The sequence below is a fragment of the Diadema setosum genome, chromosome 21 (assembly GCF_964275005.1).
Source record: "Diadema setosum chromosome 21, eeDiaSeto1, whole genome shotgun sequence".
Lineage (NCBI taxonomy): Eukaryota > Metazoa > Echinodermata > Echinoidea > Diadematoida > Diadematidae > Diadema > Diadema setosum.
In genome coordinates, this window is record NC_092705.1 from 21839877 (window position 1) to 21858275 (window position 18399).

The following is an 18399-nucleotide window of genomic DNA, read 5'->3' on the forward strand; positions in this document are numbered from 1 at the left end:
TAGCTACTGGCTCCGTGGGGAAAGTGAGCAGGCTTTTATTTATATATTAAATACTTTAGTTTATAATTTTCTGTCTTAATGAATATGCAAGCTCCGAAAATTCTGTATTTAAATATTTTAGTACTAATATGATTGTTTTATTTATCATTATTTAAGTATGATACGTTTTATTTTATTATATGTAGCTAGGAAATAATTGTCATGTAATCAGTACGAATCGTACGGACAGGATTGTTGCCTGACAACATCAAACCGATAGCAGACACCTTATCACGGAAAGTTTACCTGGCAAGTCTTCTCTTTTCAGCAGATTTGAAGCAAAAGTTCGTCACCGGTGACAATTCAAATCATGGTAAAACCCTATTACAACAGTCTCCTTCGAATAATACCCGTGAATATAGATGAATGAATTGTTATTGTGATTCTGAGAAAATCGTAATGCTGCGTTTTTGGATGTGGCCGTAGTACACGCGTAGGCCTAACGTTAGGCCAATTGACGATGTGGCGGTGTGTGCCTGTAACCTGTAACACGGTTACAATACATACGAAGTAGCTCACGAGCGAGTGCTGATCATGATGCTGTGTTGTGTGTGCTGTGCAGAGCTGCTGACCGACTGTATCTCCACATAGCAATGTTTGCATGGCTAGCTAGCATGTTGACCGACAAGTATGTCTAATTCCGCGAAAAACTTCTCATTTAGATATTAGAGTCTCATTTGCTGGGTCAGTTTTTCGCTTCTTTAACGTTACTAGACAGACACCATTCCATTGGCATTGATACATACGCCATTGCGACGGTTTAAGCCGTTTTGGCTTAACGCATCTTCGAGCCAGTTCCCCCCGCATAAAAATGGTTATTATTATTTTTGCCAGCTTGGTTTTCAAACCAATGTGGAAAAAATATATACAGGATTAATCAGTCAACATTTTGACTCGCCTCTTCCACTGTTTCCTCCTGTTTTCTGGTTGTTTCCTCCACTTCTTTGCAGCGCTCTCCAATTCATCGCCGCCTTCGTTTGAAAAATGACCGCACGAACGTCTGCAGCAAGCCAAATGCTCCATACAATCACTATATCGGTACACTTACGTTTATTGACTAATCACTATTGAAAAGTACTAACGTTAGTAAGTTGTTCGAGTGCTAAATCTAACCTCGTAATATTGTGAATGAGCATTTTTTTTGCTCATTCACAATATTACGAAGTGGAAGAGGTGAGTCAAAATGTTGACTGATTAATCCTGCAGAGTAAAATATCCCGTTTGCGGCAGTTTAAGACATTGTTAAGGGTTTTTCCAACTTGTAAACAAATCAGGCAAATTATTTTCAACCATTTCATATATAGACAAGATTATTAATTAACGCAACTAAAAGAAATTTACCATTGACCAACGCAGTTTTCATGATTTACCAGGGCAAAACCCGGCACAATTTTCGCCGATAAGGGCGATATGCGACGTAGTATTTCTGCTTGCGGCACGATGTACAATCCCTATGCAATACGCACGTGCTCCGCGATCTGTAGCTGAACGCCTTCACATGTCTCGCGAACATTGCGTAAGCGCCAATTCCCATCGCGAAAGCACGTGAAAATAGCGGCCGCACATGCATTGGCCGCAAACAAGATCGCAAATCTGGCGGTGTTGTTGATGTCTTTCTCGTGTTTTTCTCATTTTTTTCGATGGTAACATCCACTTTCCGAAAAAAATGGCGGCCCACATCGGCTCGCGAAAGTTCTATTTTACGTTAGGATATGTTTTCAAAATCCATGGACATCGAGAAAACGACAAAAAATCCAGTTTCTTGGACCATTGTTTCTTAACTGTTATGTTAAGAAGTACCGAAAATTTCATTTTGGATGCGATATGTTGTCATTTAGGTGAGAAAATTTCACTTTCGTCAGAGATCGTGCCCATTTTAATGGTTGGTTTTTGTTGATTGCTAGTGTGTAGTGTAGTGTGCATACTCAGTGCGGTGCTGTGTTTAGCGGTGATATTACTGTGTATGCTGTACCTGCCGCAAGCGGCTGCAAGGCCGCATACTGCCGTAGTTACTCTATATATTTTTTTTCCAGATTGGTTTGAAAACCAAGCTGGAAAAAATAATAACCATTTTTATGCGGGGGAACTGGGTCGAAGTTGCGTTTCCACCACAACGGTGGAAACTGTCGCAATGACGTATGTATCAATGGTGTCTGTCTAATGCACTTGTCAATGTAATGACTCACCCCACTACCCCCGGACATGGGTGCGTCGTTTGGTCCGTCAAATTTGTGACCCAGGTGTTCGTCATTTTACCAGCTTTGTCCGTCAAATTTTTGACCGAGGGGTGCGTCAAAATCCCATCATTGTCGGTCAAATTTTTGACCGAGGGGTGCGTCATGGTACGTCACTTGGCTATGGAAAATAACACGCATTATTCTGAACCGAGGGGTGCGTCACTTGGCTATGGAAAACTGCACGCATTTTTGCACGCTACCAGTACCGTATACACCTACCGCGAGTGAAATTACAGTGAGCGTTTTCCCGCGGCAAGTGAAAATCAAAGTCGGGAAGCGTTTTCGAATAAGAGGGAAAAATGCTTGCCAGAATCTGGCAAGCAAATAATTTAAAAGCCACCCTTTCTCCTCACATTGTCTATCCAACAAACCCATGAAATCACTTATACTCAATCTCAAACCAAGGACTGTTTAGCGATGTAACAATTTCAACCTTACTGTCGAACACTTAGTGCCTATTGCATATTGCGATGCAACACCAACACACATTGCTATCGAAGAAAGTTCGTTTATATTCCAATACAATGTGCGTCTAAATAATGTTCTGTGGTGACAAAGGCGAATTTTTGACAGTAAAAGAAGCGGCAGCAGAAGAAACTGCCTGCCGCATGCCATTTTCTGCTCGCGGGATTAGCCCGACGAGACGCGCGACGCTGTTAGTACGCTAGAATCTCTACGTACAGCAACTGAGCTGTGTATACTCGCGGGAATGCCGTGGCGCGGTGTGTACCTGCGCTGCAGTATGCACCAACCGGACTAGCAATGGCCGCGCACACACAGCGCATCTGCACACATGTGATTGTCATGTATGGATTGCATGCACAGAATACATATGTACGGAGTATCGTAGCATGCAGCAGCGTGATGTGCGGTGAATGACGGTACGGTGCTTACAGGGCCAGGGTAAGGGAAACTTGCCGAAACTTTTACAAATTATGTTTACGAACCAAAAGAAAATTAAATTGCTTGAATAAAACGTATGCAAAAATCGTTTCAGTATTTTCGGGGGTGCGTCAAATGTACCGAGGATGTCCGTCAAAAAAGTGACTGTGGTGTTCGTCACTTGCAGCGTTTTGTCCGTCAAAAAATTGACTGTGGTGTCTGTCAAAAACCCTGTGTGGTCAGTCAAAAAATGACCATGACGCACCCATGTCCGGGGGTAGTGGGGTGCGTCATTACATTGACAAGTGCATAAGAAGCAAACAGCTGACCCAGCAAATGTCATTATTATAAATGAGAAGTTTTTTGCCTTAGACATAATCCTTGTCAGTCAGGCTAGCAAGTAGCATATCAATCAGTCTGGGAAACCGATCATGTGAAAGACATGGATCCTCTCACATCATGAGCACCCTGGCCATGCCATGCTCATCGACATGACTCGGTCCTTGTGCTATGCCTATGTGGCACAGTTGTGGCCCCTAATAAATCACTTTTCGTCCATCTCACATCTGAAACTAAAGTTAGAAAGATCCGTCTGTCCGGAGGAGTCTTTTATATTTTTTGACATTATCGTTTGGCTCCGTAAACAGACGGAATTGAGTCACATACAGCGCTTACATAGTAAGTACGTCAAAGTACGTCTTATAGATACTAACGGTTAGAGACAAGTAGAGTAAGAGGCTAAAGTAGCATTGCTAGTAGTAGAATGACTACTAAAGTAGTCATTCAGCACTAGATGGCGTGCACGTGTATCGTTTTCTACGCACACAGTGCTCAACTTCTGAGCCCATTCACGACGATCGCTAGCTGTACAATAGTGTATCAGTTATGACACGGGTGCATTGATATCATTCTTTTCAAAAGTAATAATATAATATGGCCGTATGGCAGACAACGTACACTGTATTTGAATCACAAACCTGAACTACTTTTGCCTTCTTGTACGTGGGTTTGCATCTACTACCTACCGCTAGTAGCCCAAGGAGGATGATCTGTTCAGCACGCTAAGTCGAAATTTCGCACTTATTTGTCGTGACCTTTGGTGTATTTTGTACTTAATCCACATTGTGCAAAATATGGCCTTTTCAATCGCCCCGTCACTGTACAGGCATGCTAACCTGGAAACGTTAAACTGCACATTACTTGAATATGAGACCATTCTGAAGCGAATGATTTTCACACAACAATAGATACTGTATACAATGTACTCTTAAATGAATCCAACAAGGATTGGAACAATCATCTCCCAGCATTCCCACTGATTCCCACTGATCAGTTACTCGCCATCCCCTTTAACAAAGTAAAAGCTATGCTAATTTTGTCTAGAACAGCTATATGTTTGTTTGTTTTCTTTATTTTCAATTGTTGACATACAAAGTTTCATGAATTTCAGAATGATGTATATTTCTGATGTCCACATTACTTTAGGGGATAAAACCCAATGATATCATAACATATAAACAGATCAACAAACAAAAGAAAGCATTTACACTACACACCAACTGTATGATTCCCCCTATATGTACTACCACATTGTGGATGAAGTGCACACGCAAGTAGAACCTTTACATGTTCAAAAAGTGTAGGACTTTGTCTCTATGTAGGATTGCATTTGTACTATAGATTCATAGACCGATCAGGCGACCAGCTCACGCCAGCTGCAATATATCATGCATTCAGCATACGTGTATATATATGTGTACGCAACTAGAATACCGTGCAGTTAATGGCGGGTGTTCTGCTAGGTCGGATCAGTCTATTGACCGATTCTGTGACGCGCTATGTGTATTTTCGGCATGGGCAGCGCCATTACTGCGGTGTATCATCCGACCCCCCCTCCTCTCTCCCCACCCCTCTCACGCGCGCAGAATGAAAAACTGATGCATGGTTGTTTTAGCCAATGGGCATCTCGTACTGAGTGCGCGAATGCTTGCTTAGTGCGCGAACCTTTGTTACAAGTGCGCGATAAACATGTTGCCCGTGGGGTGGGGGAGAGCAGGGGGGGTCGGCTGAGACACCGCAATTTGAGCTCATGGCTGCGCCCAGTGCCATAAAATGTCTGCTGCCCTCAACGAACCCGAATCGGTCAATAGACATGGTTTGTAAAACTTACGAGATGCCAGTGTCTTACACCTCACAACAAAAGATGGCAAGCCTTAAAACTACCTTGGTTTTCTGTCTCAGCGTATGTGTGCCTCATACCGGAATATTTTTTTTTCTGACTTCTTTACAGGCAAGTGCAGCACAAGATGGCCGATTCTCTTTCATTGCAGAGTGGTATGATCCTAATGCAGCCCTCACAAGGAGATATCAGTTTCTTTTCTACCCAAAGGACACCACAATTGAAATGGTACAGTGTAGTTATATCCTGTGCAGTGTTTTGTGGTTTTTTTTTTTCCTTCTTTTTCTTCCTTTTTTTTTTTTATTCTGGTGTTAATCCTGATGCAATCTGTTACAACGAGATATAGGTAGTGGTTTGAGATTTACAACTGTATAGCCTGTCATGAGAACAGCAATGAAATGACTGTCATGCATTTTGTTTTTAAACCATGGAAGTTGAAGTTGTCAGTGATTATGCTCATATTTTTGATGATGATGAGAACATCAGTGCAATTTAGTATGATGTTTACAAGTGTAATTGTAGTTCCTGGCATGATGCTATGACATTAATGATTCTACAACACTATTGATGACCACTGATTTTACTGCTTCTACAATGATGTTCAATTAATTCTAATACTGCTAATGATAGTGATGAATATGATAGCAATAACAGTGGTAGCACCACTATTAGAAAGAATGGTATGATGATAATCATAATGGTGACTACAACACACTGATCATCATCAGATTCTTCTTACAAGGTAGAATGTGTAGAAATTCAATCAGCTGATGTCCATATTGTTATCAAAGTACATATTATGTGCATAATACAAAATATATCTTTGTGTATTTGTTACAGTACATATAACGTACTAGATTTCAGAACAGAGGAATTAAGTTAGTTTACAGGGTAATGTCAACAGTGCACATGAAAGACTGGGTATATAGTTGGATGGTTGGACTACATGTAAATTGGAAGTCTAACACCGCAGCTGTAAGTCCAAATTTCTATTTAATGCCGTTCACCTCCCGTTATTCTTTTGATAACAGTACGACATCAAGAACCGACGCCTCTTTCTCAAGCGATCTGCCTGCCCGTCTGTCCATCTTGAAGACCTGTACGTTGGGAGCACAGTCAACATCCACTCACGCCAACTGACCTTTGTGGACTATGCGGACGACTTCACAAGGAGAGCACTGACCTCTGTCAAAGAGAAGTGAGTATGGATTATACAGGGTGATGAGCTTTACAAGTAAATGTTGCTGTGGTTTACTTCTTTGCTTTCCCTCATTTCTGTCTCCCCCCCCCCCCCCCATGAAATTTTTCGGTTTTGAAATTTTCGTGCATTTCGCACATCCACTAACTAGAGCGAAAATAAAAGCATGCAAATATTTTTGCTTGCCATATGTTCCAGTAGTTGATGTCTTTATTCCCCGGAATTAAAAACATGCAAAACTCTTCTTACCCGGCTGAGCGCGAAAAATTCGTTGTACGAAAACATCCACTTTCACAGTAGTCTCTTTTGTCTGGGTCTAAAGGCATGCTTTTATCTGCATGAGATAAATAGTGTAGAAGTTGTTATTTACCGTTATCATTACCAGTACTTTGTTTTATTGTTGGGATACTTATTCTCGTCTGTAAGTAATCCAAGATTTTGATACAAGTGAAAAACTGTCCTAACACTGGCAGATTCTTCTTCCATGTGCAGTAGATCATACCACAGTGTATTCACGACATATACCAAATGTACATGTACTCGTACCTAACACCTAATGTAAATGCAAAGGCGAATTCTACGAGAGTGCTCACTAGTACTGCCATGTCATACTGATTAAACTATTTAAAGTGATAGGAGATGGTGTTAGACATGTCATTTGATTTTGATTTTTTTTTTCATTACTCTTTTTGTTAAACTTAACTTCTTTCTTGCAGAACACTGTGTATAATCAAGCCAGATGCTATCTCAAAGTTTGGTGAGTGTGTGTTTTTCATACTATCTTTCTCACATTATACTGCTCCATATGTGTGCCAAAGTGTGTATTATAGTATGATCCATACAATTAGACTTTGTATTGCTGTCTTGTGTATGACATTTTCCTTTCTCAATCAAATTGAAGTTTGTCGCAGTTTTAAGGGTATTTCCGAGCTACCCGCAGTTCATTAAAATGTCTGTCATAAATTGCATACTTATATTCCTGTATAAATCCATTGCTGTACAGTAATAGCTGAGTGTGTTCTTGTACAGCCATTTTGACTGGATTGTTGTGAGGCATGGATAGTCTAAGAAGGAGACCCATTACAGTGATCATGAAGTGTGTACCTTCCTTTTTACCCATGTTGAGAGCTGTCAGCAATTGTGGATCAGATGTGCATATTTGCTCACAGGCTCCGTTCACAGACTAATGAAATTGCACCTTGTGACGGATGAAATTCTTGCAGGTCCCATCATTGATGCGATCTACGATGGCGGCTTCCTCGTTGTCAACACCAAGATGACGCGTCTCTCGAGGTCGGACGCTGAGGAATTCTACGCAGAGCATGTGGGCAAACCCTTCTATGAGTAAGTCAAGGTTTGCCTTCTGCAAATAGTTAGATTTTTGCATTGTCTATGTAAGACATAGATCTTTGTAGTGTCAAGGAGAAGAACAGCAAATACAGAGAATTCCCAAGGCAAAGAAGTATTGCACCAAATATGGACGCAGATTTTTTGACCACGGAATGCAAACTATGCATCAACATTTTTCTTGTTTTATCAGAAATAAGTGACAATGTATTTTTTGTAAGTAGAATGTATTGAAAAAGTTAGAGCATTGATTGGTGACTATTCATTGAGTGCTATATGTATGTTCATCTCTAATAGCAAATATTTCTATGCATATATTGAAGTAACGTTAATCCAATGTTAGGGCCATTCAAATAACATAATGTAATAATCACCTCTCATGGACTTGCTGATTCCACTAACCGAAGTTAGTATTTCCTTGTACGTTTTGTAAAAGAAATATGTATTTTGTTTTACCCATTCTATAAAGGAAGAGTTATACTCTGTTCAGAAGGAACTCTACTATTAAGCCATCTCAATTGTTCATAAATCCAGTGAGGAGTATCAAAATAATAAAAACGTTATTGTTTTTTGTTTCATTATCATCAGCAACCTGGTGCGCTTCATGAGCAGCGGTCCCTGCATTGGTCTGGAGCTGATGGCTGACAATGGTATCACTGCCTGGAGGGCCCTCTTGGGTCCGACTGACTGCAGCATGGCACGCAGTGATGCCCCTCACAGCATCAGGGCACGATTTGGCACAGGTGATTATTCCCCCCCCCCCCCTTTTCCACTAGTACAGAGATCATGATGGATATTCATAGATTACTTAGTAAGCTCAGGAATATATGCACTCTTAGTGTGCATTTGTTCTGTACATTTAAGTCACAGTGATATGATCAACAAAGCTTTGGACCTCCACTTAAATGATTCTGGGTTTGAATTAAATTCACATCGCCTACATCCTTGGTCAGATCATTACATCACTCGTTTAGAAGAGTCAATTTGAGCGTGTTGTTGAATGGAATATTAACATTGCAATACTGTAAGAATGCAGAAATGTTCACAAACAAAATATTTCCAACATTGTGTCCTACAGATGGGACTAAGAATGCCTGCCATGGGTCAGACTCGGTGCAGTCAGCCGACAGGGAGACAAACTTCTTCTTTGGACCGTCGGCCAGGAAACCCAACACGGCCACCTTCCGGGACTGTACCTGCTGTATCATCAAACCAACGGCCGTCAAAGAAGGTAAGGTGGTCTTCACTACAGGGATGGCATTGGATGATTGATTTTTGTGATCAGGTTGATAAACCTGCTCAGGACCAATTGATTTCATCTACAGTATGAGTAATCGTACTCATCTATAGGTAAGGTTTTGTGATGTTGAAGTTCTTCCTACTCGCATTGAATATGCCAGTTATATCTTAGTGGAAATATGTCTCCTGTACAGTTGCCACCTGTATTTTCTTGCATATTCTTACCAAAGTATTTTTGTTCTCTCTCTCTCATCAAAAGTTTATAGTGTTAGGGAATTTTGTTCATGTAGTATAGATATAGTCTTCAATAATTGGCGTAGATGATACCTGTCACATACCTTTCAATTTTTTCCATCCATTTTATCATTTCCATGTGTTATTAGGATACATGTATCCCTATTTAATAGCCAATGCCTATAAATTATGTATAATATATAGGCATTGGCCAATAGGGACTTCACAGATAATCATTTGTGCCAGTTATTTAGCTGCACTGTGGGAATGATCCTCGGAATATCACTCACTGTAAGGTGTCAGCTTTTCTTTGGGTGCATTATGAGATGAACTTTACCTATGGTGTTGGTTGACTTTAGCTTTAACATTTTCTTTTCATTGTTTGTGTATGGAGAGGCACCATTATGAATATATGCCTTCACTAGTACTTGTACAAATAATATTTTTCATTCTCAAGGAATCTGTCATAATTTGCCCCTACAGGCACCCATTACTCTATAAATTTCATATCAAAGGGCTGTCAGGTGTTTTCAAAGTCCTCAGACACAATAATTGAAGGACATGTGATATCTTTCACAAATGGCTGAGGCTTTATTACTCAACCAGCACAGGCAATATTCAATAACATAGCATTGAGTTGTTCAGTCATCATAAAACCTGTGTGATGAAATATTGGTCTTGTGCACATCATGCTACTAGTGATTTATAATTCATGACACACCTCCTTTGCCAAGCATTGATATGTTATGCTTGTAAAATTGAAATATTTATATAAAAGACAAGCATGAAACCCTGGAGAGATAAAGTACAGTGGACTCCTGTTAAAACAAAGTCCTTGGGACCGGCAGTTTTTTTCTGTTATATCGAAATTTCGTTATAACAAACAAAAAAAAAAAAAAAAAAAAAAACCTAATAAAAAACAAAGAGCGGATAATGTTGCAGCCTGAATTTTTAATTCATTATAACTTGAATTTCGTTATAACCGTGTTCGGTTTAACGGGAGTGCACTGTATATGGCAAGTGCAGAAATGCAGGTTCCTACCCCTGGCTAAGTGTGACCCTCTTTACAACTTAAAGCTCCCATGTGTCTTACCCCGTTGAGAACGAGTCCCGAGTATACTCGGGCAGGGGTCTGTCGGAAATGCGTGTTGTAGCAAAATCAGTCCTTCCTCAACGGGTTAATTAAAGAGTTAGATGGAGAGTACACAACTGTACTTGATCTCATTGACTGTGTATCTGTGCAGGCAAGGCAGGGAAGATTATGACGACCATCACCAACGCAGGCTTCCAGGTGACCGCCCTGGAGATGTTCCATGTGGAGAAAGCCAACTCGGAGGAGTTCTTTGAAGTATACAAGGGAGTCGTGGCTGAGTACATGGTCAGTTTACAATGCCTGTCATTCTGTTCTCTTGTCGGTCTCTGCTTTTGGAGAACTAATGGGTCATGTTGCATTGATTATTCTTTGAAGTGAGTCAGATTAATTACTTTTACCACCGGAAAAGCCTGGAAGCTTCCAATGTTTCTGCTTGTATCTTTGATATCTCATTTTAAGTGAACATTGCAGCAAGCAGTCTTCTTCCTAGAAATATTTCTCCAGAAAGTTTTCCAATCTGATATAAGAGTGGTAATAATAGTGTTCTCGGTATTAGGATAATCAGTGTATTTTTTTCAGAATTCCTGCTAGATGAAAGGGATTTACAGATGAGGGATGTCGGCCCTATACCAGAAAGTGACATTCATAGAGAGCAAAAAACATGATGTTTGATGGGAAGCCATTGTACCATGCCCACTTCTTGCTCTACAGCTAGTTTTAATTCCTGCATGATAAATTTGAACTGAAACAAATTAGTTGGCATGTTTCAGTTGTGCAGGGTTAAATCATCCTTTACTCAACCATACCTCCACTGATATATTTTGCACCAACCACAAGAAGAAAGAAACATCAACACTTCAAGTAGGACTTTTCAATCAAAGTTACAACTGCTGATATGGGTTTATGAAACAATCTGTTCCAGGTAATCTTTCTTGGTTTTTCAGTGGTTCATCTTTTTGATTTCCAGATATTTGAGAGCATTTGAATCATTTGCTGAACATTTTGTCTTCAGTAGTGAAATGTTAAACTCTACCTCTGCCTATATGTCCTTAGTTTTGCCTTTACTTGTGACTGCAAGTCTTCTTAAAAAAAATAAATAAATAAAAGATCATGAAGAGAAAACAGAATCTTGGTGAAGTCAAGCTGCTGAAATTCGTTACCACCCTTTCCCCTCCCATCTAGGACATGGTGACTGAGCTCACCTCAGGACCATGTTATGTCATGGAGATCACCGGCAAGGGGGAAGAAACGCCGCAGGCCTTCCGCGAGTTTGTCGGTCCCGCCGATCCCGAGATTGCCCGCCAGCTGCGCCCGAACACCCTGAGGGCACTCTTCGGTTCGGACAAGATCCACAATGCCGTCCACTGCACCGACCTGCCCACCGACGGCTTGATGGAAGTGGAGTATTTCTTCAAGATTTTGTCGGATTAGGGCTAAAACTATCTCCCACCAATCTTCCTTTAACCAGTCCCACTGTTTTGATTTTCTGACCGACTCTTCTGTGATCGTTGACCAACCTCACTGTATTGTTGTGTAGCAACAATTGACCAAATAGACATCCATGACTATGCTCTTTTAGGTGCAGCAGTGGTTTTCGCAAACATTTCCTGTGATGCCACTTTCATATTGTCAGAAGTCTCTGCCGAGCAACAGAGTCGGTTTCATTGTGTATCAGTGCTTTCAAACCCAATTTTTAGTAATGAATTATTCAAACCCCTATTTTCTACCTTGATATTGTTACACGTGGGATTTGATATTCATATGACGGGAGTTCCAGTTGTCCCATCAGCCAAGCTTCAAGCAAACGTGCAGTGACCTTTTGGGGCTAGTCATCAAAGATCATGCTATTGAAATGAGCATAACATTTTGAGACCTTGGCAAACTGGTCTATTCTTGTAGTGTTTTCCTCTTCAGGTGCATGTGGCATGAGCCAAGAGTAGCTGCACCTTGTCAGATTTGATATTTAATGAAATTTAAGTTGTGAGACTATGCTGACATAAAGAGCAATTTTTGAAATGTATTGACATTTTCCCCTTTCAGTTAAGTTGCTACATTTCAGCAGCACTGTGAATTATGCACCTTGAGATGTTTATTTCAAAACATTGGTCAAGTATTAAAGGGCAATGTGGCACCACCATTTTGTATGACTGGATTCGCTTTTAACTTGCAAATACATGTAGATGTACAAAAAATTAATGTATTGATTGTAGTTGTTGATATAATGCCCTTTTTATAAACAAGTGGTCTCTTCGGATTGCTCGGTCAACCCTTGATACAATATACATCTATAGTTGGCTTGTGATACAAAAAAGGATTTGTAAATAATTAATGTATTCCAGATAAAATCCAGTAATATCTATGACAGAGGTTTTCTTTGTTTTGTACAAACTTATGGCATTCTCTGGTTCACATTCCAATTATAGATCTTTCACTCATTTGACATTTTTCACACTGTGTGGTTAGTTCCAATATCTCAGTACTTCTCGACTTGTGGTCAAAAATCTTCTTCGATGCGATTCTTTTTCCTCAAAATCAAATCTATTATATTTTCCTGCAGGGTATTAAACTGATGAACCACCGCATATTCGTCACAAAATAGCTGCTCAATTTTTTGTTAATACCGAACATGCTGTTAGAAATGCTGGGAAGTTATGAGCCACCTTGTTGAAGACCCAGGAGTAAGGTGGGGCATTAACCTCCATAACCCCAAGTAAAATGTGGCTGGTTTCTGGTTTCCTGTTAAAACCACACCACTATGTGCTCTTTTCTAAAAGCAAAGATTCCCTTTTAGGTTGCAACTTCCAGATAAACATTTGCACATTATCTGTTTGCCCACATATGATTAATTAGAGCTTGTATGACACATTCCTTTGTATAGAAGTGAGGTGATGTGTACATATTCCTTTTTGAGAGCCTTGAGGTGATGTGTACGTATTCCTTTTTGAGAGCCTTGTACATGTATGTTTGATTCTTGTAAAACACACCGCTATATTTACAGTACAAGACATAGATCTGTTGTGAATAAAGTTATTTTTCGTACAGCCTGAACCATACGAGTATAAAGTAACCTGGCAGTGGTTGGTTGTTTATTACTGTGTACTGTCATGAATCACATTTTGTACATCAAAAAGAGAATTTCTAGTACCCTACACTGATATCAAGCTAGAAACAAATTCTTTCTTGGTCCTTGAATACTATACAATATAATACCTCCCTGTTCACATGCAACACACACTCTTTATGTGTGTGTGTGTGTGTGTCCGTGTCAAGGTCTGTGTGATACATTGTGCAGGGTTCGACATCAGGGGCAGCCCTGGGCCACTAAAACTTGATGTCAGGCCACCAAATTTCCCAAAGTTTATCTCTTTGTTGGCCCGATCGGGTAACTAAAATTCCAAATGAAATTTTGTATATCCTTTCATTTCGGGCTGCTACATTTCATTTTTGGGCCAACAACGATTTGAATTCAAAGAAAAATGCTAGTTTTGAGCCCTGCATTATAAAACCAAAGCGTAGTAAAAACATCTAGAAGGTTTATGTTTGTGGAACTTGGATCTACTTTGTAGAATCTTCAACATCTTACCATGGACTCAAAGGTTGATCTCAATGTCTCGATGCCTGTCAGTTGATCTCAATGTCACATTGACCTTGCACACTCGGAGTTAATAGCTGAAATCAGGCATACTGATTGTGGGACAACATGTCTGTACAAGAATAGAGTGTTGAATGTGCTCCATATGCCCTAGCACAACCATTCTATTCAGAGAAGATATCCACTGTTAATATGTGTCCATATTAAATACTTGAGGTATATTTCTGGACTACACCACATGGTAAATACGGTAGAAGGCTTTCGATCTGGGCGTCCAAAAACATAAACACACTACAACACACATCAAGTACACACACCAAAAAAAAATGTACACAGCATGCCATCAACCAATGAAATGAGACGACTTGACATGAAAAAATAAGTTGGAAGACTGAATAAGAACGCAGGGATTTTTAAATTATCCTTGTTTTTTATTACTGCAAGGCAACTTTTGACGTCGTTGTTGCATGCCCCCTCTACAACACGTCAGTCATTGGGAATGAAACAAATCACAGCTAGATGTATACAGTAAAAACATTTGTATTGTCATATAAATCTCTGCTTTGCTGACTCCTCTTATCAAAAATATTCTGATATAAATGAAAGATTTTTTTTTGGCCCTAAAAGCCATATTTGATCTTGATCATTTACACTGGAAGACACAATCAAAGATACACTGATCGTCACCACTGGTAACGCAAGATGAATATGCGTTAAAGGAATCATGGATATTTACATGACATATGTACAATATGATCTTAATAAACCCTTTTAGATGTCTATCACACATCAAGCATCATAAAAACAATGTTATATATTGGACTGTTGATACATGACATGATTCAAAGTGATGACATTCATCTCATTAAACATCTTTTGAGTTTTTGGCGGTGGTTACTGTTTGAATGAACAATATCTATCCTGTGATTAAGGATGCCCGTACAAAACAGTAAAACATGAAAAAACCCTTCTAGCAGTGAGAACTACATACTCTTGACAATGTGTAATCTAAGGTGAACTTAAATAATGGGCTTCCCCTCTAAGTAACTACATGTGAATGTCCTGAATATCTAGAGAGAAAAAATACCCCAAAAACTCTATGCTTAAGTCAGTATCCTTGAGTTGTAAGAGATGGTTTGGAGGAAAGATGATGAAAACAATTCAGAGCTGCAAAACAGGATCTTACCAGATCAGTATTCACAAATTTATGATTTTCATATCTTTCATCCCATCATCAACATGTCAATTTTTTTTGGACAATATATACAAGTATACATCTTTCTACTTGCAGCATCTTAATATTTTACCTCAGTGAGAGAGACGCATCATTTATAGTCACTGTCATGTAATACCAGACGTATCCCACACCACTGTATACGCCATATCCTATCTAGTGAGTGAAATTTTCTTTTTGCAAATTGGGATTTCCCAACAATTTCCCCGAGTGGTTAAAGTCGGGATCATGGAGTGCCGTGATGAACAAAAAAATGTACATGTGCACATGACATGATTGTCAGGGTTAGAGTTAATGTTACTAAATTTGCGAATAGCACCTGATTCATGAAATTCATGAAAAATAAAATCCCTGCGAAATATATTATGGCATATACACTAACCCATCGCTTTTGGGACCAGGTATCATGTGTGATAGCTCCTAGGAAACTACACAGTAGCTGGGAGGTATTGGCTTAAATAAAATAGGTCTTTACACAGTTGCTACTTCAGAGTTTGTGACTTTGAGAGATATCGGTATACACATATTAATGTTGCCGTTATCTTCACAGGCTTTATACATATACCACAGCTTGTGACTGGTGGTACGTGTAAGTAGTGGATTGTTGCATAGTCTGCATACTCATATATACGAGTCCTAAAATTTGCTCTCCCACAAGGGCCCGCCAGAGACCCATCAACACATTTACTCTTGTATTTACACCAGTTTAGCAGTGAGTAGGTACCTAATCACAAGACAATCTTTGCTCTTTAAGAATGCAGCATAACACTCCCTACCCCAATCATAATCCAACGTGAGATATTTGTGAGTACACGCAGTAACTGCTTTATTTCATTACCAGGTAAAATAGCTAGAGTATTTTGAATTTTAAAGTGTATAGCGAAGTTTCAGCTGTCGGCTCCCTACTGTGCATGTGGTATCATAGTGCTATCAATGAGTTGTTCAACAAGGTTTCCTATATTCATATCGCCAGTCATATATAATCCTCAAGTAATGTTTCCCCCGGAAAAATCCAAAAATTTGTATAAGACTAACTTTGTTTTGAAAAAAAACAAACAAACCAAAAACAACCATACTTGATGGGCATGTCAAAGCTGCTAGCGTGTGAGTGCCTCCATATGACTCAACTTCTATTCTATCCTGAGATACATGTAGTCCAATATGGACAGACATTGATATTTTTGTGGTCATAAATATTTGAATCCTACTCAATTTACAGATAAAGTTTAGTTTCCATGATATGAAAAATAGAAAGTTGTCTCTTGTTTGTTGTTTTTGTTTTCTTCTGAGGTATGTAATGTCAACTGTGTGTTAATAATACCACCATTAAAAAAAACCCAGTAACATACCAGGAATGATCCTTGTTCCTCCTGCTTTCTACTGTAAAAACTGCTCCTAATTCCAGGACTACTTCTGGACAATAGATGCTACTTTACTGACTGACAAATTCCCTTGCACCACTAACAGCAGTTTCCTCCCGAGAATGACCCGATTTTATCGTTAAATACTGTTTGTTGACATGGAAGAGATGTGCTTATCAATACATCACCAGAATGTACATGAACAAATACACCGATAATATGAAGCCTGGGTGATTTTTCCCTAGACTTCAACTCTGTGATGACCACATCATAAATGATATAGAACACAATTGGCTATTAACTATACAACAAAATGTACAAGCACTGTATATATACACTCTTATACACTCTGGAGGAACCATTCATTACAGTATTTGCTGATAGTAGCAACCTCAAAGAAATTAAATAAAAGTGAAATTAATAATACTAAAAATAATTCCATATCAATTTCTGATGACGAAGTATCGATGTACTAATCCAAACGGAGCACACACAAGTTTTCACATCATAAAGCATCATAGTATTTCAACTGATATCTACAGCACTTTGTATTTCTTTGGTACACATATGTTAAGCTGTCGGTTACCGAAAGCAACTGACACATATTTCAAGAAAATGTGGCTGCTCTGTGACAAGGATAAGTATGAAAATTTCACAGAAATGCAGAAGATATATTGTAGTTTGGAATATCTAGAATCTAAAGATGCATGACTACTGTTAGCATGTGAACAGTATTTTACAAACAGTCTACGGAAAGTTTCACAATATCTATTTATAAGTGAAAACATTAATGACTTAAACAATGTATGCATGCCCAGTGGTGAATTATATTAAGATTTCAATTTGTATCCTGATACACAACACACACTCCTCTGGCAACACCTTACGGGAGTGGCATAAAAAAAAGACCAGCATCAAAATTTTACATGCATATCCATCCAAACATGATTATAATTATGATAGGTTATACCTCACCAAAAAACAGAGGCAAATTTCAACAAGGAATTGAAAAAGTATTCATCAGTTTTTAGATTCAGCTTTCATCAATCCCTTGGTATAGCCCAAACCTTACTAAAAATATGTAAGAAACTAGGATCAATTCTTAAAGTTTACCAGAAGACCTAGTCGGTAATTGCTCGAAAGATAAGTCTCGAAAGATAAGTTTTGCTTTACAGATACATTGACCCTTCTATAAATATATCAAATAATCTAGCAAGACTGTCCTGATCACAAGCTCTCTCCCTTTTTCTCTTCCTGATGTACAGCTCCTTGAATAATCTGGAATAGAACTGCTGTGCACACATTGCTTAAAAAAAAAGAAAAGAAGCTATCCAGTCAAGGGCAGCTTGTTAACTATCATCATTACAATCAGTAAGGTCTTCATGCAGTAGGGATGTCTACGACATCTTGAGGTGGTAGTTCTTGAAGAGTTAAGCAAGAACTATTAAAGAGTATGTGCATGACCTGTCATTTCAAAACAAGCAAGGAAAACATCTTCTGATTGCAAAGCAAGCATACTTTGTGTGTCTTTTAATGACGCTGCGTGGTGAATCTGAATTTCACACAGTAGTACATACACGTACATGTACATGTGTGATTGACAGCTTCTGATTTCTGGCTGATCCGAAAGCAATCCTCATCAAGAGAGGCACATACAGAGAGTGGTGCTGAAATGATGGCTGCTGGTTGGAGACTGGTACCACTTCTCTCATCAAGCCAGAGAAGATTCACTTTATCCTCTGGTACAGAACAACAGTCATTCCT

General features: G+C 39.2%; 1 protein-coding gene across 1 annotated transcript; it reads left to right on the forward strand.

The window, feature by feature from the left end:
- Nucleotides 1-227: 227 nt before the first annotated feature.
- LOC140244152 (nucleoside diphosphate kinase homolog 7-like) lies at nucleotides 228-13515 on the forward strand. Its single transcript, XM_072323782.1, has 9 exons — nucleotides 228-352; nucleotides 5449-5565; nucleotides 6369-6535; nucleotides 7252-7292; nucleotides 7759-7879; nucleotides 8471-8625; nucleotides 8961-9113; nucleotides 10600-10733; nucleotides 11631-13515. Exons 1-9 carry the CDS (start codon nucleotides 350-352, stop codon nucleotides 11877-11879), a joined length of 1140 nt encoding a protein of 379 aa, XP_072179883.1. The 5' UTR covers nucleotides 228-349; the 3' UTR covers nucleotides 11880-13515.
- The last annotated feature ends 4884 nt before the right edge of the window (nucleotides 13516-18399 follow it).